General features: G+C 41.5%; 1 protein-coding gene and 1 long non-coding RNA gene across 17 annotated transcripts in view; one reads left to right on the top strand and one right to left on the bottom strand.

The window, feature by feature from the left end:
* KALRN (kalirin RhoGEF kinase) overlaps positions 1-26606 on the bottom strand; it is a 705836-nt gene that overhangs the window by 272601 nt on the left and 406629 nt on the right. For 12 of the 16 annotated variants that reach the window (XM_055568424.1, XM_055568425.1, XM_055568444.1 and 9 more), the window contains 5 exons: positions 26382-26577; positions 17171-17337; positions 9222-9341; positions 4101-4319; positions 701-850 (listed from right to left, as the gene is read on the bottom strand). In XM_055568424.1, coding sequence (XP_055424399.1) covers positions 701-850; positions 4101-4319; positions 9222-9341; positions 17171-17337; positions 26382-26577 — 852 coding nt within the window. The remainder of the gene's footprint in view (positions 1-700; positions 851-4100; positions 4320-9221; positions 9342-17170; positions 17338-26381; positions 26578-26606) is intronic. The other 4 variants (XM_055568428.1, XM_055568430.1, XM_055568436.1 and 1 more) reach the window with 1 other exon arrangement.
* Positions 33-13935, top strand: LOC129643635 (uncharacterized). Its single transcript, XR_008710414.1, has 3 exons — positions 33-136; positions 972-1060; positions 13781-13935. It is a non-coding gene; the product is annotated as an uncharacterized LOC129643635 (long non-coding RNA).

The following is a 26606-nucleotide window of genomic DNA, read 5'->3' as shown; positions in this document are numbered from 1 at the left end:
TCCTTTGAAAAAGTTTTCACACTGAAGGCTCTGTCAGAGAGAAGATCAAAGGCAGAAGGAAAGAGGCTTAGGAGGTCTTCCCACACCAGCTGAAAGCTGTTCAGAGCTGGACTGTGTTTCCCCCCTGGGAAGCTAGGTATTTCTGTCTTCATACACAGAATAAACAGTGTCACATTTATTGGTAATCGGTAATTGTTAGATTGATAAATAAATGTCTAAACATATTTTTTTAAACTCTTGCTCTAAATTTTGTGTCATCCAGTTATAAAAGATGTATTTTATTAGTTTTCTATCTAGGCTTATATATTTAAATTAAAATACTTTTATAGATAAAACATAACTAAGTGAAAGTGTGTATTTTCCTCAGTAAACATCAATGGGTATCAGGATATTTATACATAGCACCAGCAGAAACGGAGCATTCTAATTACCTAATTATACAAAAAGTGTGGAGAGAAATAATGTTTGAAGTGTAACTTTTCAACCTTTCAAATGTACTCTCTACAAATGCCTCCCTTTAGATAAGAAACTAGAAAATACAGGGGTATGGGAAGCCCATATGAAGCAGTGAGAGAGAGAGAGAGAAAGAAAGAGACTGAGACAGAGAGGAGGAGGAAGAAGAGGAGGAGACTGAGAGAGGGAGACGGTAGATGAAAAACAAGGCTAAAGTCCCAGAACTTGGATGACAATGTGCTCTGACCTTAAGAAAGGCTTCCTTTTGTTCCAAATGTTTACTGATGAGTGGAATGACGTGGTCGATCTCTGCTGCTGGCCCCAATTTATCTCGTCCACCACACCAGTCCTCATCTCTTCGGTATTCTTGCTCTAAGCTCTCCAGGACACTACAGACCTAATGAATCATGAATGAAAAGACTCAGTAATTGTTTAAGAAGTGTTTTATAAGGACCATTAGTTTAGAGACCCCTATTGTAAGTGACATTTTTCATTCAAAATCCAATTTGTGGCCTTAGGTGTGCAGTACCCCTGAGATGTCTAAGAAAAAGTCCAGGAGGCAGTGAGAATCCAGTGTCTGGAGCTTGGAAGACAGATTACAACTGAGGTATGGACTTTGGAATCATTTTCTGACAGCTGATGGTTGAAGGCTACAGGGATTGATGACATCACCTAGAGATAGTGTACACAGCAAGAAAGGAGGAAGGACTAGTAATTTGGGGAGTTTCAAAGTGTTTTATATATTAAATTGCTATAATCTTATGATAACCTATGAATTAAGTAGAACAGGAAAAGGAGGTTTGGGGAAGATATTTGGGTTGCCCAGCCATCTGTACTTGTCCTACAGGAAGTAGCTTCAAGTAGAGGTAAAAGAGGAAGTTGCCTATGTTGTGTGATTTATGGACCATAAGTGAATGCTATCTTTCCCCTTGCTGGGAAAAATATTCCAGCAAAAATGTTTCAAGGTGCTACCATAAGGCAATGACATCTCCAGGCCTGCTATTGCAAAATGTACATTTCCTTCAGAGGAATAACAAATTTGAGTTAACTTAAAAGATAGTTAAGATGGTTTTTCAGTTCTAAAAAGTCTGGGAGGCCATGCTCTAATTGACCTTAGAGACAAATTGGGTGCATCAGTAGGAGACACAGTGCAGCCTAGTGTCAGGGATTAAGGAAGGATGCAGAAAACAAAAACCATTTCTATACTTTCCTTCAACAATCTATGGTTACTTGCCTGGCTAGGGCAGCAGGGGAAAGTGGTTCTAACTATCCTTGACCTCCTCTATCTGAGAAAGTCATCTCTTTTGGTAAATGACATGGCATTGGATAGGATGCTTTATGAGTTATGAACTGAACTGAAAAATAAGCTGAAAGATGTCCAAAGCAGAACACTCCCATTGCCAACATGCTTCCCATGTCATGAGAAGGCCTATCCCTGAACTCTAGCTAATTTCTTTAGCACCACACATCTCTCTTGAGACAAGGCCTCAAAGCAAGCAGGAGGCTCACATCTTGAGAGAAAACAGATTATACACATGCAACAACTTTAAGAAAACAAGTGCTTAACACTTGTCCCAAGGTAGTATTAGTTTTAAAACCAATCAATTTGGGAGCTAGAAGAAATGGAAAGATTACCCAGTGTAAGTCATTTAATTTAATAGATGAAGAATCAAAAATCTAGAGAGAGAAAGTGACCTTTGGTAAGGTCAGTTCAGGGTCAAATTTCCTGACTCTTAATCTAGTGTTTTGTCCCTTTCAGCATCTTGCTGCTGCTGCTGCTGCTGCTGCTGCTGCTGCTAAGTCGCTTCAGTCGTGTCCGACTCTGTGCGACCCCATAGATGGCAGCCCACCAGGCTCCCCCGTCCCTGGGATTCTCCAAGCAAGAACACTGGAGTGGGTTGCCATTTCCTTCTCCAATGCACGAAAGTGAAAAGTGAAAGTGAAGTTGTTCAGTCGTGTCCGATTCTTCACGACCTCATGGACTGCAGCCTACCAGGCTCCTCTGCCCATGGGATTTTGCAGGCAAGAGTACTGGAGTGGGGTGTCATTGCCTTCTCCTCAGCATCTTGAGCCATCTCAAATTAAAAACTATATATGATATTACAAAGGGATTAAGCCTCATTTTTTTCATATGGATAGTCAGTTGTCCGGCACCATTTTTTAAAAAACTTTACTTGTTGAATTGCTTTTTCAGGAATCAATTGACTGTATATATGTGGGTCTATTTCTGCAACCTCTACTCTGTTCCATTGTGTCTGTTCTCACACCAATACCATCTTGTCTTGATCCCTACAGCTTTAGTCTTAAAGTCAGGTGGTATAAAGCCTCCAGTGTTCTTTGTCAAGATTGCTTTTGGCTATTCTAGGTTCTTCACATATCCGTGTAAATCTTAGAATTAGCATATCGATTTCTATTTTTAAAAAAAGCTTGCTGAGGTGTGACTGGGCTGTGCTTAATTTATAAATCAACTGGAGAAGCTCTTTATTATGTTAGTCTGCTGCTCTCACTTCTGAGGCCATGTAAGACGCCACCTCTCTGAAATGCTTGAAAGGAGAACTGAGAGAAGGTGTAAAGATGAATGCTGGCTGCAGGGCCCACTGACAGGTTACATCTCATTCATGGGATTCCCGGTGTAGTACAGGAAACACGGCTCTCTGTCATCAGAGAACTGTGAGCCTAACTAGTGTTCCAGAGAAGGCAATGGCACCCCACTCCAGTACTTTTGCCTGGAAAATCCCATGGATGGAGGAGCCTGGAAGGCTGCAGTCCATGGGGTAGCTAAAGTCGGACACGACTGAGCGACTTCCCTTTCACTTTTAACTTTCATGCACTGGAGAAGGAAATGGCAACCCACTCCAGTGTTCTTGCCTGGAGAATCCCAGGGACGGGGGAGCCTTGGTGGGCTGCTGTCTATGGGGTCGCACAGAGTCGGACACGACTGAAGCGACTTAGCAGCAGCAGCAGCAGCAGCAAACTGTGTTCAGTAACTCATCACTCTCTTTTCACAATCCTCACAGGAGGCATACTTCACTGATGTTGGCTTGGACACATGACTTGTTTTGGCCGAAAGGATGTTACAGCATGTGACACAGGCAAACTTGAAATGCACTTGCACAGTAGATTTTGGGCTCTTGCACCCCTGCCTTTCACCATAAATGTGGCTCAAATACCTGCCAGTCAAGAAGGAAGAGAAATACAGGAACAGATCTAGATCCAACCTGTAGCTTGGAGCCTAGTTTTACTATGCTCAGCCAAGATCAGCTGAATACTAGATACCTAAGCAAAAATAGTTGTTCATTGTTTTACACCACTGGGATTGGGGGTGATTTGTTATACAGCATTATTGTGGCCAGAGCTAACTGGTACATCACTGAAACCTAGCATTCAGCATATACCCAACCAATTTCTACTTCAACACCTACATCTAGTGAGTTTGAGAAATTTATAAGAAACAAATTACGTGGTCCACTCCTTTAATGGAAATAATCATACGGAAGCAAACCATGGTGTTTCCACAAATCATTCTTGTACTCTCAGGCTAGTGCTGAGAGGATTGGCTTCTTGCTAAGGTAGATCCTACAGATTTGCCATGTGTGGCAGAAAACTGCCCTCCATTGGTCTCAGGCCCACACAGCCCTCTCCCTCACCTGCTCAGAAGTTTTATAAAAGGCCACTGAGGCATTGACCAGTTTCAGTCGGTCTTCCATCTTGAGCATGAGTTGCTGCCAGTGGAGGGCCACCTTCTCAGCACATTCCCGGATGGCATCTGCATCATAGTGACCAGCCTGGAGCAGCGCCTCAGCTTTCTGCTGAACCTGCAGGGCGCTCTGGTGTGTCTTCTGCAAGGAAGTGGCATGAAAGAGGGACTGGGCACAAGGGGAGGAGAGAGAGGTCCGTGGGAACAACCCAGGCGTGGTATGGGAAGGGGTGGAGTGAGGCGTGAGTGGAAAGATGCAGAAAAGTTAAAGAGCTTTAAATGACTGATTCAAACATGTTGTCATCACTGTTTTAAAAGCATATTTAAAAAATGAATATCAAACATTTTCATTAACTAACTGCTCAGGTCCCTAACTCCTGTCCCTACCCCTTTCTCATTTATTTGCATCACTCTTCGTTTTAAAGACATTTTAGTTTCTGTGCTAGAGAAACACAGTTGTGTATAAATCTGCTTCCTGGTTGACTCAAACATTAATTAAATCTCCTTTTCCAATCTAATCATAAAAGTATTCATCATCAGTTTTCAGAGGAGGCTATTGCTATAGTCCCACTCTGCAGATCAAATAAATAGTACATAAAATAGTACATAAAAAAATCCCCATGTAATACAAGTCTCAACCAACAATGCAATCATTTTAAACATGAATGATCATTTTTAAAAGGGTTCTAGTAGAAGGAAGACATTTGACAGGTTAGTAAAGCAGGAGAGTAGAATCTCACACCATCTCTTAGTTGTCAAGGGAACAGAACAGTACAGAAGATAATTCAGTTTAACATATAATCCCACATTACCACATCATTTACGTTTGCCTTTAGGATAATCTATACTGCAGAAGGTTTGTTTTCTTATTCAGGTAAGTGTGGTTTGCATCCTGAGTTCACTTTAACTGAAGGAGGTGGGGAGAATAGGTTGGAGAACTGGGTGGCAGGAAGACAGCCAAATAAATACAATTTATTAAAATAAGAGACTGATGTGGATGAGCCATATGACTTCAACCAGCTAATATTATCCCAGCTTCAGCTACTGGGATCATTTCAAGCCAATGGCATAGTATGAATTTGGCCTTTGCACTTTCAGGAAAGGATAGCTTAGCTGACAGTGGGGAAGAACAGCTGGAAGCCCAGCGCCTCACTCCTGAATGATTTCTGCTCGTTTTGGGCTGCACTGCAGGGACAGTTCCCCAGAGCAAACCCATTCAAGCACTGCCTGTGTGTGAATACAACCTCCCCTCTTCTCACCTCTACCTCCCGCTTACCTTCATTCCAAACTGCAGTCTACACAGCCTATCAACTACCTTCTGGCTGCCCTTTCCCCTCTGCTGAATCTGTCCTCAGCATGAGCTATGTTAGCATGACCTCCTACAGCACCTAGACTCCTTTATTCCCTTACTTTGCCACTGATTTAGCCTTCAGTCCTGATGAGCACATTCTTATCATGTAGCAATCTTCCTAATTGCTACATGAAGTTAGAAAAAATTAACAAGTAGAAATAATCCATTACAAATCTTTGGTTTCTTTCTCTATTTTTCTTATTGGTACCATTTTCTTTTCCTGTCTCCTAAATGTAGAAGTACCCTCAGGTCCATTCTTTTGGTTCACTTCTGTAGAGTTCTCATCTATTCCCTTGGACACTCAGCTCAGCTCTGACCGCCTTCAAAGATCTTTCTGGATAGCCTGAGACTTACTATAAACTACCCTCTTCTGAATGCCTATACCACTTGGCTGATTTTCCTTACTTAATGAAACTCTTAAGGCAAGAGCTGTTTTAAAAAATCTCTTTAAAAGCCATTTAGTCATGTGTATTTTCTGTGCTAGGCACTGTACTTATGAATTTTTCTAGTTCTTATGATACTTCTACAGGTGGATATTCTTATTTCCACTTTATAGATTAAGAAACTGAGGCTCAGGCTGATCAAGGTACTTGCCCCAAAACGTACATACAAGGAAGTGATGAAATCAGATTCAGGTTTGACCTATTTCCAAATTTATGTCCTTTCCACCATATCACATCACATCACTTCATATTTAGCAATTAGAATGGTATATACAGTTTCTCATTTAGAGGAAGGGCTCACTAAGTAGAATTAGTGATTCTGATAATTATCTTGTCTCTCCTCAATATATAAAACCAGCATATAATTGTCATCATAAACCTTTATTGTACCTTTTTCTCAGAGTAGAGGAGTAACTTTAATTTTCTTACAATTTATGCTATGTAACAAATCCTCTTCCTTATTCTGAAACTCATTAATATCTAATAGTCCTGGGAGCCTCTTCTTCCCTTTCATTTCCTAAATAATAAACTCTTATGCATATGACATAATCTCTGCTTCGCTAAGCTTGAGTCATTATTTTGCATTTATTTCTACTATTATCTAATCTTATTAAGTGCTGTCTTTGAGACATGGATTTTCAAGGATGTTCATATTTAGTAGGGGGACATGGAAGAAAACCAAACCAAATCAACTGAATTTATTATCCAGTTTTAACTACTGTCATAGTGCTTATGCTTAGAATGCATAAGAGGATTTCAAATAAAAATGGATTTTAAAAAGCAGGTTATAAAAACAAGGGTGCCTCTATGATGTTCACAGTTCTTGAAGACACATCAGCCACAACATTTGGATACTAAAAAATGCGAATCTGTAAAGCTGTATTTCTGGAGAGCTGTCTACTGCTCTGCATTCTGAATGGCTCTGGGGAAGTTTTTCTGTAACCAAGTATACTTCAGGTAAACATTCTGACCTTCTTTAAGGAGACCAAAACCTTCAGACAGATGAGGCCAATCAAGCTAGGGGGAGCAAACATCTCAGTTTTCCCATGAGAGTTCTAGTCCATGCTGATTTTTCTGGATTAGTTATTATTAATTCCCACTTTTTCTCTTAAAAGAGTCTTAGTTCTAACAATAAATTATATAATTGTCTTACATAGAGCTATTTTATTTTCCCTTCTAGAGGCCAGGATTCTTTCTTAGGGCCCAAGAAATCAAATTATGTTCCCTATCACTGTAAGGACCTCCAGTAACACTATCAAAATGGGTTAAATAAAACCAGACTAGTAAAATCTCCTATCAAATTGCTCACACCCTTCCTGGCATATGTTCCCCCAGTGCAGAACCTGGTCTAAATTGACATATTTAGAGAGAATCATAATGCCACCTGGAGAAGGAGCATATGTTGAAATTCTATTTCCTACTCTTTCCCCATACTGTTCTAGAGCAATCAGCTCAAGTCTCTTTGGGAAGGAAATGTTCCAGTACAAATTCTGGCTCTGTTCTTGTCATTATTCTAGCCAAGCTGCAGACCCTGCCCACCTTCCATTCCCAAGATCTACCAGAAATCCTGTTTGTTTTGTCACGTCCTCTTGAGTCCACAGACAAACTCTACAGGCATTTATATCTCAACATATATCCTAGGAATATTTGATCAAGTTGCATCCATGAAATTTAGAGACACAGATGCTTAGTAAGCCTCTATTCTGTAAGGATGCAACATCATCTAATACAAATTTGTGTATACTGCATAAGCAAGTCAGATAGAATTTAGCTATTTCAGTAACATTACTAATGGATTTACCCACTATTTTCTACTAGCTCATTGAGACGCTCAAGTGTGTCACAACACTTGGTTTTACTATTACTAGCCCAACATCTAATTAAGGGACTGAAAATTGAATTACCTGACAGGGCAGGTAAACGTCCACATTCGAGGTAAGTAAGGAGGAGGCATGGCCAACAGCTGTCCTTTCTTCGCCTAGCGTCCCTCACAGATTCACGTCAAGCCTTGAATGTGACTGCCCGACTTTCATTTTCTTCACGGCTGCCTCTCAATGGGGCTTTGACCACTGTGGGCCTAATTTTTTTTATTATAATCTCAATCTTGATTTTTCCTTCACAATGAATAGATCCCAACACCCTAATATTTGGATGTGCCAGTAAAACACAATATTTCCTAAGAAGTTATCAAACGTCTTAGAGAAGTATGACATTCATGTTAATGCTACATTTTCACATATAAGAAAGCTTTTCGAAAATTAAATGGCTGAAATCCATCAATACTAGTTTAAAAATGGCTAGCAATCAGTTGGACCACTGTATTAAAGATAAACTTCATAACACAGACAGTTAAGATTTTATCACTGTTGTGCTTCTTTAGTAGAAGATAATACCTTTGCACTTCTTACACATTCAAAACTGGGTTAACTTCTATACTGAACCACAAGTGATGCAGGTCTTTGAGGTTTTCTCTCTTTATCTCTTTTCCCATTGGAACTGAACTTATTTTTAGCATAGTTCCCATGTCCTATTTCCTACTCTTTCCCCATACTGTTCTAGAGCAATCAGCTCAAGTCTCTTTGGGAAGGAAATGTTCCAGTACAAAGGATAATTAAAGATATTATTTAAAGCAAGACAAAACTCACATTAGACTATCACAAGTGGAATTTTATTTTAAAATAGCCTTGGTTGGTAAATTTCTGATTTTAGTTTATTCTTTAAATATGACTTCCACCCGCATTATTGAACAACTACTTTCAGTGAAACAAACTATCTAGTGTAGTCTGCTCCTGTGCTCACTGCTCTTGTTAAAAGGCAGATTTGACAATGAAATCTAAATGTTACATGTAAATCAAATGTTTAAAAATGGAATCCTAATTTACTACTGACTTCTACAGTTGTTTATCCTCAATTCTGAGTGAGCTTCAACTGGAAGTGACTTCTAACTTTTTAGCTTTATATTTTTCACATGATGCATAGATCATAATGTATTAAAAGACTCAATGGACCAAGGGCCTTGAAGGTTAAAGGTACTAATAAAAAAGACCACATTTGGAGTGTGCATATTTGTCTTCTAATACCAGGCTTCCTTGGGGTGATGAAGCCTTGGATTTGCTTCTCCAATTCCTGGGTGATAAGGAAGCTACCTGGCCCATTTCACAAGAAAGAGTAATGGCTTCACCACATAAAGGAAAACCCACATCTTAAGGAATCATCCTGCCTAAGTTACAGAGCAGAGAAGGGAAGGGAGGACAGTGCAGTCAGATCTGGGTGTTACCTCGATGGCGAGTTGGAACTGCTCGTGCTCCCGCTGTAGCTGCTCTGCTTCAGACAAAGAGCTGGCGTTGACCAGGCTGGCATTGAGCATTGACTCCCCATTGCGGATCCATCCTAGGACCTAGGGAGTTGAGACAAGAGCACAGGTGAATGGCCTTCAGTCGGATAGCTCACTATCTCCTACCCGCAATGAAGAGAAGATAGGAAGGATCTGGATAAGTAAATCTCTCCAAATTTATCTGGAACCCTGTGCCATAAGATATTTATTATAAGTACCAATCTTATTCCCAGCTTCACATTTTCTTTCCTACCCTTATCACTCTTCAATCCCAGTCTCCTCAGCTACTTAATTTAAACATTACTTTATCTGATTGCACTGTAGGTATGTTTCTGAAGTTCCTTCTGGAACACAGTATGGTAAAAATAAATAAATTCCATATGTATGGAATATCGGTATGGTATCCTTTTCTTTTTTAAGGCTAACAACTGCTTGAAATCTTCTATATCTCATCACACCTATTAGAAACAATTTATTCATCATCTAGTGAAACCAGACCATTCTGTGGCACTCACGGAAGTCTGCCTTATTTGGTTATTTTGACCTATGTTTCATCTCCCCTCGTTAGAATGTAAACTTCTGGGAGACTTGATTAATACATGAGTCATATCATAATCTCACCCAATGCCTAGCATAGTGCTTTTCATATGACAGGTATGCAGTAACATTTTTGAAAGAGTGAAAATATCCAAGTCACTGTGGAAAATATCCAAGTCACACCTGAAAAGTGGGTCCAACCTCCTATGGTTTGCAAAATAGCCAAGAGTAGACAAGTCTCAGCCTTGATTGGTTAAACAACCCAAAAGGAGGAAAAAGAAAACAAGCAAAATAGTATGAATCACCCATACACTGGATCATTAGAAAACAAAAGAGTATGTTATAACTGATTTATTTAGAGGTTATGACTAGGCTGAGTAAGATTTCTAGGTGACCTTAACTTAATACTGGGGGAAAGAAAATTCAGCTAGAGAATATTAGAATAGAGGGAGAAACAGCTGATACTGTCTAGATAGTCCTAGCTGAAATGGAAATGTGGCAATTACCCAGCTAATAGAGTCTGGTGCAAATAATCAAACTGGAAGTATTAGGCCTTGAAAATCTACCTTGTGTCTGGTCATCAGAAAATTGCCAAATATTTGCTTTATTAAAGAGTCTGAGAGTTTGCTTGGAGAGGAAATAAAAGTTCTTCTGAAATTTCAAGATCAGTAAATATCATCCATCTGTTCCCTCAAGGCAAAGCAGAAGACATCACAATCTGTTTCAGAGGTTTTGAGATTTTTTTTTTCTTCTCTCAACTTCTTTATGTTAAACAATTAGAAAAATACTAATCCTAGTCTCCTTTTCCATAACCCTCACTGGCATTTCTCAAATGTCCTCCTTGGGCAGACAATGACTGATGCCATATTGTGCATGGATAACATTGGGACGTAAATCCCATTGAAGCTGGGCTATTTGGATTGAGATGTTAATTCATGGGCAGTCTGGCAGATTGCGGATGAGACGCCAATCTGTAAAGCAATTAGTAGCAGGAAATAACAGTTCAGAGTGTATGTGTGAAAGCTCTGATGCCACTGGTGCACTGTAGTTGGCTGACTAGAGGCACTTATGATTTCTAAAAGCTGGCTGTAAGTTTGGGTACATGCATACACAGATTGCACGCCCAAATGCTTCACTCCTTTGGAAAATGGAGCTCATAATTTATATTTCTGAACTATGTAAGTCCTTCTGCCATGATTCATCACATCTTGCTTGGTTCAAGATTCATTTGAGGGTGTCAGAGAAACATTTTCTCAATGTGCATCACAAATCAACACTTGGGGGGTGGGGCAATCTGACTCCCTCTGGGCCTCTTGAGTTCTTGCTGGAATATTTTTCTCTCTATTCTGAGCCAACTGAAAGCATCAATTATAGCTATAATTGTGGGATCTCCATCTACCAGATTCTCCATTTAGAAATATGATAGGTTTTAGTCTCTGCATCTTACATTAAATCATGCCATATCCTTGATATCCTTGTTCATTTTTATTTCCCAAATGTTGTTTATAAAGGCATTCCAGGACTTTAAATAGGAAATTTGATTTTAGGAAGACAAAAATGCATGGCAGTTTAATCAATGGTTTAGTTCAAGGGTGGGACAGATGCCAATGATTAAACTACAAGCATTTTTATCTTCTTAGAATCAAATCCCCCATGTTGAAGTCCTGGACTCAGTCCTAGAAGCAGAACTGAGACCATGTTGAAAGAACACAAAATCTCAAGTCAAAACACCTGGCTTTGTTTCTACTTGATAAAGCCACTTAACTCCCCTGAGCCACAGCTTTTTCATCTGTAAAGGTAGGATATCTTTCCTTCCTGTATCAGGGTTGATGTAGCATACTGTTAAAGGCAAAGCCTGATGATGGTGGTGATTTTTAGTTTCGAGACAAACCTAACTATGATTCTACAATTATACCTCTCACAATGAGAAGAAAAAGAGTTTAGGAATACCAACTTATATTCTAGTATTTGCGGAGTTCATTTGTATATTATGATGAGATATAGATACCTTAGCTGTTTTCTTATCATCAGTCTTTGCACTCTGATCAATAACTCTTGTTGGTATAATTTTCCATTACTGTCATCCTTTATCTTCCTGGTTCATAAAATTGGCTATTTATTCTCTGTGAGCATCCAAATGAGAGAAAGGTAGTAGAAGAAATTTTGTAACAAACATGAGAAATATTGGCCTACTAATCTTGAGCTATTTGACTTTCGAAACATCATTTAATCTCCCTGAGGCTCAGTTTTCTTATCTGTAAAATGGTAAGTCACAAGGTACAGTTGAAATGAAATAATTACTGTAAAAGTATTTTGTAAACTATAAGATGTAATCCTATAAACGCACATTTTACATAGATCATTCATCTTGGATCATAGTTTACCAATAGGTTAGATGGTCTTTAAAGGTCACTTGGAGCCATAATATTCCATACTCCTTTCAAAATTCAGAGACTGTCCCTATAACCACAGGATAACAGAGAAACATAGCCCTGCAGAAATGAGGGTTGGGAAGAGTATTGCTGCTTGGGGGCTTGGGAGTTAAGTCACCAATTCAGCTCAGTCAGGCTGAGGGGGCACTGAACACAGAGATCTGCTTCGTTAGGCCACGGAATCTCAGATAACCGAGTTGGGAGAAGGGTGGATTTGGTTAACTAGATGTGAATGTCCAAAATGATGATGCCACCTACGCTGGGCAAGCTGGACCCTGTGCCCACGTAGGTTGGGGAAGTTGCTTGGCTATGACTGTGTTCTCTAGGTCACACTGACAGGAAACCTATGAGGCTCCTGCTACTGCAGATGATTTATCACAAGGCACAGTCATTTCTGAAACTCTAACCACAGGAAAATCGTCAGCCTCTCAGGTGGTTAAATGGGAGCCTGTTGTATTTCTAGTATTTCTTAGTTAAAAAAATTCACAATTTATGAGTTATATAAGTTTATCTTTCATGGTTTTATAGACTCTGACTGTGTGTCTTCTTAATTATCTCCATTTTGAAACAAATGGATGATACTTGTCCCTATGGCTGCCCATCTTTCGGTACTACTCCAACTCCTTTTAATTTTTTGTACAGTGAACAGAATTAAGTGGTATTTTCTATATGAATATGAGGATAAGGTAATATTTTCTCCTTTGTTTTAAATTCCTATCTTGATCATATGAAAATATTGGCCAGTATTTAGTCCACAGGGATAATTTAAGTCAATGTCTTTAGTAGACAAATAAGTACAATTTATTTTCCCATAGCTCAGAGCTCCAACATCCTACAAATCCATTTTGGCCTATTTTCTGCTAAATGCATTGCTCTGCAGGAATACATATGGGCATTCATTTAGTTTTATGCCAACTAAATAGGTTTTTCAAATCTCCCTCAATTATCTAATAAGTGTAAGGTCATCCTTACCAGTGTAGCAATTTTCCTGGAAACAATCAGAGCATTCTGTGGGGTCTGGAGAATAATCTGAACAATTTTTCTAGAAGAAAGTGGGTATCTGGGTGGTCTAGGGCCCTGGACCATGGGAATTAGGGGAGTGGTTTCCTTCAAGACTCAGCATTTCTCTGGAGATGCTGGGGCCATTTATCTTAGACACAAAGTCCTAAGCAATCCCTCAGAAAGCAAATCAGTTGCACTAATCAGTTTCATTTGTTCTAAATACTTGAAAATTATTTTTAGTCAACATCTGTGATATCACAGCTCCTCAGAGCTCCAGTTTAATATAACTGTGGTATAACTTCACATAGGTTATGAAGGCCTAATCTAAACCTTTAACCTCTGCGCTCTAATGACAGAGACATAACACAGTGTTGTCCTCTCCCTTTCTGTCTCTATTAATGGCACTTCAATTAAGGTGTCTTTTTTTTTTTTTTTTTTGAGAGTACATTCCAAAGAGAAACTCTCAAGCTGGGGTCTAAATTTAGCCCACATGATCAATACTGACATCTAAATTAACTCCCTCTTTCCAAGTGTCAACAGCTTCCAAGTCAATATTTCCTGCTCCACCAACTTCCATCAAATCCTGAATGCCTTCTCTGAAACTGGATTCGATGACTCCCTAAAGAAAGAGCCCACGCTGACAAGGAGAACAAGTCTGTTTAATGAGGCATAATGGCTTAACGGAACAGCAGCCCCTCGGCACCTGCAAGGGCTGATAGCCGCTGCCAAGGCCTTCGTGGTTTCCTAAAGGCTGATCTCAGCCATCCAGGACCATTTTGAACTACAATCCCCCATGTGTCTTTCTTGCCATGGTGAAGAGAAGAAGGAATTTTCTCATTCCAGAATTTTCTCTTCTGGTTTTTGAAATTCCAGAAGAACTTTTTTTTGCTCTATAATTCATGAAATACTGAATGGGAATGTATGCAATTAGTCAAGCCTGGATGATCCATATTTGGTTAATCTACTTCCCCACTTGACAAACTACCTATCATCCTTTAGCTCCCCATCCTATACAGAATGTATACTTGGAAAGTTAAAAATTCATTTCATTTCCATTTTCATCACAGTCAAGAAAAACATAATTAGAAAGTTGGCTCTACTATGAATTCTGTAACAAAAATAAATAAAAAACAAAGAATGCAAACAAAATTATATGATGTTGTTCTTTCGCTAAGTCATGTCCACCTCTTTGCGTACCATGCACTGCAGCACGCCAGGCTTCCCTGTCTTTCACTCTCTCCCAGAGCTGGCTCAAATTCATGTCCATTGAGTTGGTGATTCTATCTAACCATCTTATCCTCTGTCACCTCTTTCTCCTCTTGCTCTCAATCTTTCCCAGCAACAAGCTCTTTTCCAATTAGTTGGCTCTTCGATTCAGGTGGCCAAAATATTGGAGCTTCAGCTTCAGCATTAGTCCTTCCAATGAATATTCAGGGTTTATTTCCTTTAGGGTTGACTGGTTTGATCTCCATGAAGTCCAAGGGACTCTCTAGAGTCTATTCTAGCACCACAATTCGAAAGCATCAACTGTTCAACACTCAGCCTTCTTTATGGTCCAACTCTCACATCCATACATGACTACTGGAAAAACCATAGCTTTGACTATATGGACCTTTGCTGGCAAAGTGATGTGTCTGCTTTTTAATATGCTGTCTAGGTTTGTCATAACTTTCTTTCCAAGGAGCAAGAGTCTTTTAATTTCATAGCCACAGTTACCATCCACAGTGATTTTGGAGCCCAAGGAAAGAAAATCTGTCATCATTTCCACTTTTTTCCTGGCTATTTGCCATGAAGTGATGGGACCAGATGTCATGATCTTAGTTTTTTGAATGCTGAATTTTAAGCCAGCTTTTTCACTCTCTTCTTTCACCTTCATCAAGAGGCTCTTTAGTTCCTCTTCATTTCCTGCCATTAGAGTGGTATCATTTGCATATCTGAAGTTGTTGATATTTCTCTTAGCAGTCTTGATTCCAGCTTGTGATTCATCCAGCCCAGCATTTCACATGATGTACTCTGCATAATATAAGTTAAATAAGCAAGGTACTGATATACGGCCTTGTTGTACTCCTTTCCCAATTTTGAACCAGTCCGTTGTTCCATGTCTGGTTCTAACTGTTGCTTCTTGACCTGCATGCAGGTTTTTCAGGAGACAGGTAAGGTGGTCTGGTACTTCCACCTCAAAAATTCAATTAGGAATAATTTTCCTGTTATCCAGTTTATTGAGATGACCATGAACAAACAGCAGAGGAGAAGTCCCAGGTCTGGATTTAGGAGGCCTGGGCTCAAGTTTCAGCTAAGCAGCCACAAGGCCCTGGGAACACTCATCTTATGGTACCTCAGTTCCTCATTTATAAAGTAAACGTACACCACTCTCTCTCATGGACTTTTTCTCCTAAATTGAGATCACAAATGAGAAAGTACTTCTCATAAGAAAAAATTACTATCATTGCTGCCAAGAGATTCAGAATTTGAATACTCATCCCTACTCTGGGCCTGCTAGGATTTCTACCATGTCACCATGAGTAACATGTCTCTCCAGACAATTAGGTGTGACCCCAGGATAATTAAACTGAAAAAAACCTGGATGGCAGTGCTGTGACCTGGCTTTGCTTAGGGCTCAGTGATGTCACCGGTGCTCAAGATGAATCTTTAGCACAGAATGTGAGGACTCAGCACTGATTGGAAAAGAAGGGGAGCAGAGAAAGTAATTTTGCACATTATAATAAATAATATATAATAACTATATAAGCATAGGCATTAACAAGGACTACCCTGAATAAAAGGGACCAAGAAATAATTATAAAATATATTTTTTTTCCCTGTGCTAAATTGATAGACTTAAATCTAAAAGTTCTAGTGGTTACTGAACATGATATTTTGGGCGGGGCTCTGCCTAGAGGAAGCGGGGGAAACGGGTTGATTGGGAGAGTCTGGAGCAAAAGAAGCAAACAGTGAAGTGCTGTGGGGTCTACCCCACCAGCAAGTCCTCCTGGACATGGGGAAGGTGATGGCGAGTTCTTTCTTCAGTGTGACCTTTGTCTGGTGACCTTGCTAAGCTTCAGTGACTTCCTCTGAAAGGAGAGTAATGTTTGTTTCAGAGAATGGTTGTGAGGACTGATCAAGAGATAGGTATAAAAGGTCTATGACACTCAATAAGTGGAACTATAATTATATTCGGATTTCTTCAGTCCCACTTTGTCTAAATAGGAAGTCACCAATCATTACGCTGAAAATTCCCATTTAGTCTGTTTATAATATAAATATGCAGTATTTTAAAAATGTATCATTGGTCATTGTGTGTATGTTCCTATAAATCCCTAGGAACGGTACAGGAATATCCTTTAGAACAATAGATAGTATCATGTCTCATAGAGGTAAGAACTCTTTAAAGTTGGCTTTAATGTGGCGAGAACATTTTCTTACAAAACCACAAACATACGGAAAAGAATAATGGGAAGTGAATGATGGCTACCACTTATTATCAAGAATATGTTAGGTCCTTACTAGACACATAGGTGCCCCCAAATTAATCAGTCTGGCTCTAAAGCCTGAATATGTCTATTGATAAAGGCTTTGCCTTTCCCATGAACTCTATGCAGGATTGAGGACAGAAAGGAAGAGAATGGATTCAGTGATTGAGGACAACTTGGAAAAGCCCTGAGAAGATGTTCTCCTTAGATTGTTATATGCCAGAGAAATCATGAATTTGTAAGTCTGAGCCACTGGACCATTAGATCTATCTGTTAGAGTCAATAGACAGCAGACTAGCTTTCAGAAGCTAATACGACCGTTCCTTAACTTACCTATTCCTAAGTTCTGGTCACACCTGAGGCTCTGTATGCCTTACCCCATACCAGGAGCAGGCCCAGACCAGACTCAGCCACTGGAAAGCCCAGGCTGAAGGTGGAGGGCCAGGCTCACCTGTTTGACCTCGGCCTGGAGGTGCCGTAGTTGGAGGCACTGCTCAAGTCGCTTGTGGGTCTGCTCTGCGTTGAGCTCCAACTCATGCTGTTTCTCATGGAGAAACTCTAATAGCTCTTGTACCTGGGCTGCCAGATCAATGTCTTTTTCACAGATTAACTCAATCCCTGATTAAAACAAAATGTAAACAATTAAAAACCAGGTAGTACAGTAAAGACTACATTTCCTTCAGCATGCATATGAAAGCTGGAATTCGAAAAGACAACACCAGTACCCTCCCAACCTCTGCATATCACTCTGTGAAAAGGGATAAATCACCATATGGGCCTTTGAGATGCTCAAAGCATACCATCTCTATTGAATTAACTGATCCTTTGCCAGGGAACAACTCTTTAACAGATGATCAGCTCCTTACCAACTGGAGTCAAAGAGGTGGCTTACTGGAGGCCACCCCCAGACAAGACCACATATAGCAGTCCTTACTGGGTGGTTTGCCAACACCCAGAATGTTCACAACCAAGCCTTTGGATTACATTGGGAAATACAAAACAAAGCCCAAAAGACGCTGTCTCAGGAACTTCTGCCAAAGGCACACTCTCTTTCAGCTGGTCAGATGTAATTCACGATTAGAAGCTAAATGCATTCCGAAGAGAATAGTTGGCCAGTGGTAATTTTATTAGTCAACTACTTAGGTTCCCTAAAAAAGCACTCTTAGAAATACCTGCTAGCTCTATTGTTTATCAAATACAGGCAAACACGCCTGATAACCATACCCCAGCAATATCACAGGGGTACTGAGTACTTGGCCTTCTCAGGTGGTTCAGCAGTAAAGAATCCACTTGCCAATGCAAGAGACATGGGTTCAATCCCTGGGTGGGGAAGATCTCCTGGAGAAGGAAACGGCAATCCACTCCAGTATTCTTGCCTGGAGAATCCCATGGAAAAAGGAGCCTGGTGGGCTACAGTCTATGGGGTTGTAGAGTCGGACACGACTGAAGCGACTTAGCACACACTGAATTCTTTATCCGTTTAGAAAAATCATCACACTAAAATTGTGCCCACAGGAGAGTTTGCTCATCCTTCTACTGATTCAAAGCATTAGTAAGCCCCACCAGTCACCAACAAGGGCTCCCAAAGTTTATTAATAAGCTGCCAATCACCTGACTTTGATGGGAGACGAATCAACACCCACCAGGCAGAAGCTGTGGCTCCACTCCTTGTGTAAAACCCCTCACCTCCCTGTCTTATTTTTTTGGAGTACCTCTCCCAGCACACAGGCATGTGTGCGTGCGTGCGTGCACACACACACACACACACACACACACACACACACACACACACTTTCTCTCTTCTCCAAACCAGAGCTCCTATTCACACATTATCACCAACAAGCCTAAAGTAGCCTTTCTCCAACAGATTTCCGCTTCAGCAAGGGTCACTAAGGAACTCTAAGATGGAGCAAAGGCACTGCCTAGTTATCAAGGTCCTTCTGTCCTCTAGTGACTTGACTGTGATTCCTTACTTGCTGTGATAGAGCACACGGAACGCGTGAAGCCTGTCCCAAATCAGAATCCTGATCTTGGCAAGTTACCTAAGCTTTCAGAAACTTCACTTTCCTTATATGTACAATGGGATTTTACACAGCCACCTATCTCAGGAGCTGGTTGGGAGGATTCAATGAGATAATATATAATATATATATAAGTATCTAACATATGATAACAATAAACATGCTTTGCTCCTCAGTCCCACGGCTTTCCTGGTTCCTGACTTAAACTTTCTATCTTCTGACATTCATGTCTTCTTGGCTCCTATCTCCATCTTCATGCAAGTTGTATTATTTCTTGATTCTTACTGTCCAGCTATTTCTGATTCAGCCCTGCTCAGGTCCTTGGCTTTGGGAAAATCCTAACTCTGGATTGCTTGCCTCCTTCTGATCCCTGACTCCACCTGGCTCCTCAGATTCTTAATTTTGTCCAGATCCTTTCCCTGAGCCCGTACCCTAGAATCTATGACCTGGTGCAGTTGTGGTCCTGATACTGACAAACAGAATCCCAACTACCATGAAGCTCAGGGTGCCAAAGTATAGTTACTTCCATGGAGATCACACTCAGAGAGGCCCCCAAATCTCAGTGTACAGCCACATTAAAAAAAACCGCTCTTTTGAGACTCCCCCCTCACTCTGACTGACAACATCAGAAATTCATCATTGCCATCACCAACACAGTGGCCTGATGCAGTGGGAATGTATAAGGAAAGTCTATACATGTGAAGGGAAATTCAGTTCTAGAGCCAAAAATAGTGTTTTATATAAGACAATATGGGAGAGTGGGAGATTTTTTTCTGGTGTTACATGTAGTAATTTCAGTATCTTTCCATGTTTATTTTTTCTGTTGGTTTCATAATTCTAAGTCCCAGGTCCTGAAAATCTGTATCTGTGGGAGACAGAGAAGGGAATGGCTTGTTCTTTTGGCAGTCAACTCCCTCCACTTACTATTTTCAATTACCAAGAGGATGTGGTAGAGCATCACTTTGACTGAAATAAAAAAAGATAAAAGGAAAATTTCTACCTTTGCATTGCTAGGCATCATGGGATGACCCTTGACTTCCACGTTTACTTCCTAAAAATGTAATATAAGATTCACCTGCAGAAGTAGATCCTTGCTTCCAGCCACAATGCAGATTTTTTTCCATTTCATTTTCATTCTGCATGCATCTCTGGTGTTTAGTATGCTGGGCTTGGGCTAAGTGTCTTTCTATGGGAAGCTCATGGCTCACATCTGCCACATCACATGCAAATGGGCTATCTAAGCCTCGTACCTCATCAAAGGGGCCAGCCACCTGCTTAGAACACCATCTAGAACCTGCCTGCCCTGAGACTCCCTGCCTGCCCTGAGACTCCAGTCCTTCATTTTCATTAATTTCACTTGATTTTTTTTTAATGAGATGAACAGGAAATAAAATGGGTGAAGACAATGCCTATTGCATTTCTACACTCAACAACCCATCACATACATGAATGAAGTGAATGGGAGGAACATGCAGAGTTACTCCAGCAATACCTAGAAGAACAGAAACTCATGCCTCTTTCCTGGTGCCCACAAGCACACTGACATGAGTCTCAGCTAATACCCATCAACTGGTAAGCAGCATCAATCAATAGCAAAGAGTATTTTCGTGTACTGACATTACTCCTTTCAGTCTAATCTGAGGCCTAACTGTCTTCCTTAGGGGCTCTCCAGAGATGCAATAAGATGTTTGTCTTTTCCATCAAGTAATGAAATATATTCATCCTGAAATAGTTTGTCAGCCTCTCTAGAGAAAGCTGTATTGAAATTTCTTTCTGATATACCTCCACAATGTCCTGCAAATATCCTTGTGTCAGAACACTTCCATTGAGGTCAGTTCCTTACTAACTTGTCTGTGTCCTCACAGTAATGTAGGTTCCCTGGGGCCAGGGCCATTTCTATTTCATGTATCTCAGCTTCTTTAGGACCTAGCACAGTGCTTGACCCGTAATACTCCTAAAATACCTGTTTAGTGAGCACAGGGGCCTCTTTAAGGATGAACTCGGGTAACCTGAGATCTCTGGGAACAAAGTTAGGTTGGAATGCAGGCTCTGCAACCTATTAACAGTGAGGCTCTGGGTTCCAAATCCCCTCTGAGCCTGCGTAAGATGGGAATCTGAACATTGAGTCCTCGGGACTGTTATGAGGACTAAGAGAGATAAGGTAGATACAGGGCCTGGCATTTAGTAGGCTCAAAAACACCCATATCCCCACTTTTTCCTTTCCCTTGGGGGAAATTATATTCTGTGTTGATTACTGATGGGACTATTGAATGACTTATATAAAATGTAAATAGAAAATCTTACCATCAGATGTTTATGAGCTTGTTCAAAATATATCATTAGAAATGATGATTTGGATGCTACTAGACTAGGCTCTCAACCTTGGCTCACACAAGATTCATCTGGAGAACTTTAAAAGTCACCATGTCCTGGCCACAGCCCAGACCAATAACATCAAAATCTCTATGGGTAGGAACCAGGCAACAGGAATTCCCACCTTAAAGTTCTCAGGGTGATTCCAACATGCAATGAAGATTGGGATCCACTGGATAAGATGGAACAATGGTCAGCGATCCAGGGACAGAGACATTCCTCAGGGTACACTCAGTTACCAGAACGTTCAGCATAGCAATTACTTAGGGCTCAAGGCCACAGTTAGTAATAAAATGTTATTTTGTTTTCCTTTGCTGCCAGATTGAGAGTATCACTTTAATTTCCTCATGGAGAGAGGAGGCTGTGGTCTAGGGTAGAGTTAGGTATTTCTGGATATGCTGCCCATACTTGTAACATGTTTTTCAACTGTTTGTATGTTCTTTAAATATCTGTGTCTGCCTCAGATAGAGAACATCTTCTTTTCTCTTTTCTCCTCCCCCCACTCCTCTTTCTGTGTCACTACCTCAATTAACACCCAGTTCTGAAATTACAAAGTCCTTTAATCAGGTTTTTAGATGAGTATTTTCAACCCTGGCTATATATTAGAATCACCTGGGAAGTTTAAAAAATATGGGCTCACTCCAGACCAATTAACTAAGAATCCCTGAGGAACGGGATCCAGACACTGGTATTTTTAAGAAGCTCTTCAGGTGATTCCAAAATATGTAGTCAGGCTGAGAACCATCATTTTACATCAGCTTCTCTTCCCTTCCTCTCAGAGCCTCATTCCTTCACCCCAGAGTAGCTTACATTTTGGAAGAACACAGGCCTTTTCTTTCCTTTTACAACATAAGTACAATTATTTGTGGTCCATTATTTAAGTGAACTCCGGGAGTTGGTGATGGACAGGGAGGCCTGCCGTGCTGCGATTCATGGGGTCGCAAAGAGTCGGACACGACTGAGCGACTGAACTGAACTGAACTGATTTTTATGTATATTGGTTTCTCCCAGACTGATGTTCACTTGATTAATTCAACAAATGTCAATATAGAGAATTTGCTATGAGCGAGACATAACCACTCTGGATGCTGGAAACATAAAGAGAAGGAAGGAAATGACCTGCCCTCACGCTGCTGGAGAAGCTACAGGAACACAAATAACCCCAATAGAATTCAGTGTGAGCTACAGTATCAGTACAATGTACAACAGTTATCAAGCTTTACTGAACTCATACCAGGCTCATGTTTCACCCCCCTGCATGCTCACAGTGACTTCATATGGTTAGGATTCCTATAATTGCTATTTTTAGAGGAAGGTGAGGCTTGGAGAGATTGGATAACATGCTCAGGGAACCCATGCAGTGGGAGGTATGATGCAGATTCCAACCCAGAAATCTCTGTCTCTCCTGGCTGTACAATTAACCTCTATGTTCAAAGAGACGAGTGATCCTCACAACCTACTTTAAGAATTAATTTAAGTGCTGGGGCTGGGTTCTTCCCAAGCACAGTAAATTTTAAGCACCATTGCCACACACTCCAAAGAGTTTTCACTTAAAGACCTTCCATAAAGAGAGAACTTGATGCTTTGATTAAACCACGAAAGGAACATATGCACAAGATACACAGCTCTTGTCTTATTTCTAAGGTCACATGTAACAGTCGCATGGTCAGATAACATTAGGGAGACGAGCTGGGGCATAACCAGTGGGGGCAATGAGGCTAAATCATGGCAAGTGAGAACTGAAGGGAAGTTTAAGAATGAAGGCCCACCTTCCATGCTAGACAGAAGAAGAAACTAAGGTCTACAGAGAAAGAATGGTGACTTCCAAAGTCAGACTGCTTGTTGGTGGTGCAGCTGGACCTTGAATTCTAAATTCTGCCAGTGTGTTTGACCCAGCATGACTCTTTCCAGAAAAACCTGCCACTTCCTAAGTTGAGGCCAGTAGATAACCCTAAATAATGTGCAGGTAAAGAAAATGTTCCTATTTTGCCAACTAATTTTAAGGCTGATGTTGATTTAAGCAGAGGCTTTTGCTTTGGTTTGGGCTCTTAGCAAATCAGGCGGATTTAGTACAACCTGGCTGAATGTTACAAAGTTCACACCTAAAAGTTGGTGTAAGGAAATTCCCTACTTCCATTTATTCCTATAAAAATCAAAGCATAAGCCCTTAATTAATTCAGCTTGGAAGGCTACATAGCAACCAAATTCTTCATTTTTCCAATTGTTCTTTTTCTGAGACAGCAGTTTGTTTTTTTTTTACCTCTAGTTCAAATATAATTCATTAGACATACAAGGCAAATGCCCAACCCATTTGTTCCCTGAGTCCTGTGTCTCTGAAGTTCTGCATTCTTCAGCCACCCAGGTTCTTGGCAAGGCCCACTCTCAGTCCACCTCCAACTTCCACTCCCAGTCCCAGCTCCGGTGTGATGCTGCCCTCCCTCCAAGCCAGAGAGGAGACAGACACCTCCTCCTCTGCAGGACAGGCACATGGCAGCAGACAGAGGAAGCTTCCCTGAGAGCCCTGGAACTACTCCACTGGAGCTCTCGTGGGCTATGCCAGACTGAACAGCTAGCCAAGGAGGAGCAGGGAACAGCCGTCCCAGCAGAGAGGGCTGAAGAGGCCAATCAAGGCTCTTTTGACAAAGCTCATTTCTAGAACAGGATATGTGGGGGTGGGCAGCCCATCTGCCTGGGGTGTTTCACCCACTCAGCCCTCATGGTTAAGGTGGCCGCCAAGCACAGTCAGTCTACAGGGACTGCTAGCTCCTGGCAGTCTTTCTGTTACCAAGGATATCTGGCTCTTGGACAGAGGTGCACTTGCCCAGGATCATACCAGCACCTTGCTCCTAAGTGCTGCAAGTGTTCAGGCAGATGAGGCTCTCCACCTGCGAGACACATCAGTACTGAGGGATGAAGGGATAAGCATACCTGCAGAATTTCTCTGCACAGCCTCCTTCCTAGGTACTGTGTCTGCATTCTCTCATGTTTCCCTATCTTAGTTGGATAGCCAGCTATCTCGAGGATCATGAGGACAAGCTGTAGGGTGAAACCTTGAGTCCAGACAAGGTTCTCCATCAGTTTTCCCCTTCTGTAATAAGGCCTTGAAAAGGTACAGCTGTGGCCAAGAATACTGCTTCTCAAACTTTAAAGTGCACATAATTTACCTGAAGATAAAATGAGGTTCAGATTCCTAAGTCTGGGATTCTGTCTTTCCAATCAGCTCTTGAGCGATGCTGGTGCTGCTGGCCCAGAGCCCACACTTAGAGCAGGTCCTAGATCAGCAGTCTTAGATTAATGCATCAGAATCACCTGGAGGGCTTACTGTTGGGCCTCATGCCTGAGAGATTATGACGTGGCAGGTTCTGGGGATGGGCACCTGAATTTGCATTTCTAACAAGTACTCAGGTAATGCTGATGCTGCTGATCTGGGGACCACGATTGGAAGTTGCTGTCCTAAGGTACACCAGAGATATCGGCTGCTGTGATTTAACCTTCACAATAAAAAGCAGTGATTCTCAGCCCTGGCCGCACGGTGGCATCATCTGAGAAGGTTTTGCCAAGGCCCAAGTCCCATTCAGAGGTGCTAAATCAGAGTATCTGGGTATTGTCATTTTTAAAATAATCCCCAGATATACCACAAAGTGAATAAGGGCTCCTCCTGGAGCTGTGTGGAGCATGATCTGCACCCTGAAAACAGTGTCTCACAGACAGCTGCAGCCTGTTCACAACACAAATGAACATTCAAGGAAAGATAATGCTGATCAGAGTAAACAGAATTTACTAGATTGTCTCTCTTCCAGTTAGGAGTGAAGTTCCTTTGAATGCTTGTATGTCCCCTTTCAGGTCATTAAAAGAAGCACAGTACCCTAAAGTCAAGTTTGATTGCTAAGGTCTGTCTGACAATCTCATGATTCTGAATCAACAGAGACATGGACCAACCGTGTTTCAGAGAGTTGATGGCCTGAGCTCCTGCCTGACTCTTCCTGGAGGACCTGGGGTGGTGAGGGTGAGGAGACCTGGGCTCTGGCAGTCCACTAGTTTTAGGCCCAGACCAATAACTTCTTCCTTCTGGACTAGGGAACCACTATGGCTCTCTCCAGCTCTGAGCTCAAAGGCTGTTCGGCTAAGTGGCAGCTGAAACTTAAGAGTCCATGCATTTGTTGGATAAACAATGAATAAATTCTAAATAGAAAAAGAAGTCTAGTCTGAGTAACAGCCATGTGTTTTTTGAGAAGTTATAAAATTATATGACCTTGCCATAAATTTTGTCTGTACTTTTTACACTCACACACAGACCAGTGATAAGAAAAAAGAGGACTCTGGGAGGGCTTCCCTGGTGGCTCAATTGGTAAAGAATCTGCCTGCAACGTGGGAGACCTGGGTTCAATCCCTGGGTTGGGAAGATCCCTGGAGAAGGCCATGACAACCCATTCCAGTATTCTTGCCTGGAGAACTCCATGGACAGAGGAGCCTGGTGAGCTACAGTCCATGGGATTGCAAGGAGTTGTAACACTGAGAGGCATGGACTGGAGATGAGGAGTCAGCCCTGAGGGTGGAGGACAGGGCAGGAGAGTATGTGCAGGGGATAGGGGTGGAACAGCAATATGAATACATTTGAATACAAATCACAAGGATGGCTGATGGCATTTGGAGCCCACCTGGTTTATTTCTCTAGAGCACCATGTTTGTAACTCTGTGCTAATTTCCATCATTGGTTTTTCCCATTCTCCCCACAGCACCACGGAGAAGGCAATGGCAACCCACTCCAGTACTCTTGCCTGGAAAATCCCATGGACAGAGGAGCCTGGTAGGCTGCAGTCCATGGGGTAGTGAAGAGTCGGACAAGACTGAGCGACTTCACTTTCACTTTTCACTTACATGCATTGGGGAAGGAAATGGCAACCTGCTCCAGTGTTCTTGCCTGGAGAATCCCAGGGACAGGGGGATCCTGGTGGGCTGCCGTCTATGGGGTCACACAGAGTTGGACGCAACTGAAGCGACTTAGCAGCAGCAGCCACAGCACCAGAAGAACCTGGTCCTATTCCTGTCTTTATGATAGCTAACTGGGCAACCTCAGACAAACAATTTCAGCTCTCATGCTTCAGTTTCTTTTTTTTGTTTTTAAATGGTACAAAACTCTCTGTTCCTTGTACCTGTGGGAAGAGAATGAATGAGTGGAGTGGAAATGGCCCTTGGAGTTAAGCTGATTGATGTTCTTGTTTTCATCATCTCCCTGCTGGACGCATAAGCACAGGACAGGTCTCCTACCTGAGGCCTGGACCTCCATGATGTACTGGTGCAGATCCTGGCCCTGCTGGATGACCTCAAAGGTCATGTTGTTCATGGCTAGCTTCCGCTCTGTGTGGCGCTGCAGCCGCTGTTCCGCCAGTGTTAGATCCTCCGTGTTGAAGTCATTCATCTGCCGAAGCAAATCCTCATTCCAAGCGTCGAGCTCTGCTGTCACCTGTAAGGGAACCACCGTCAGTGCAGCTT

Source organism: Bubalus kerabau, chromosome 2 (assembly GCF_029407905.1).
Source record: "Bubalus kerabau isolate K-KA32 ecotype Philippines breed swamp buffalo chromosome 2, PCC_UOA_SB_1v2, whole genome shotgun sequence".
Taxonomy (NCBI): Eukaryota; Metazoa; Chordata; class Mammalia; order Artiodactyla; family Bovidae; genus Bubalus; species Bubalus kerabau.
Note: the sequence above shows the minus strand (reverse complement) of the source record. Positions and strands in the feature narration are given on the sequence as shown.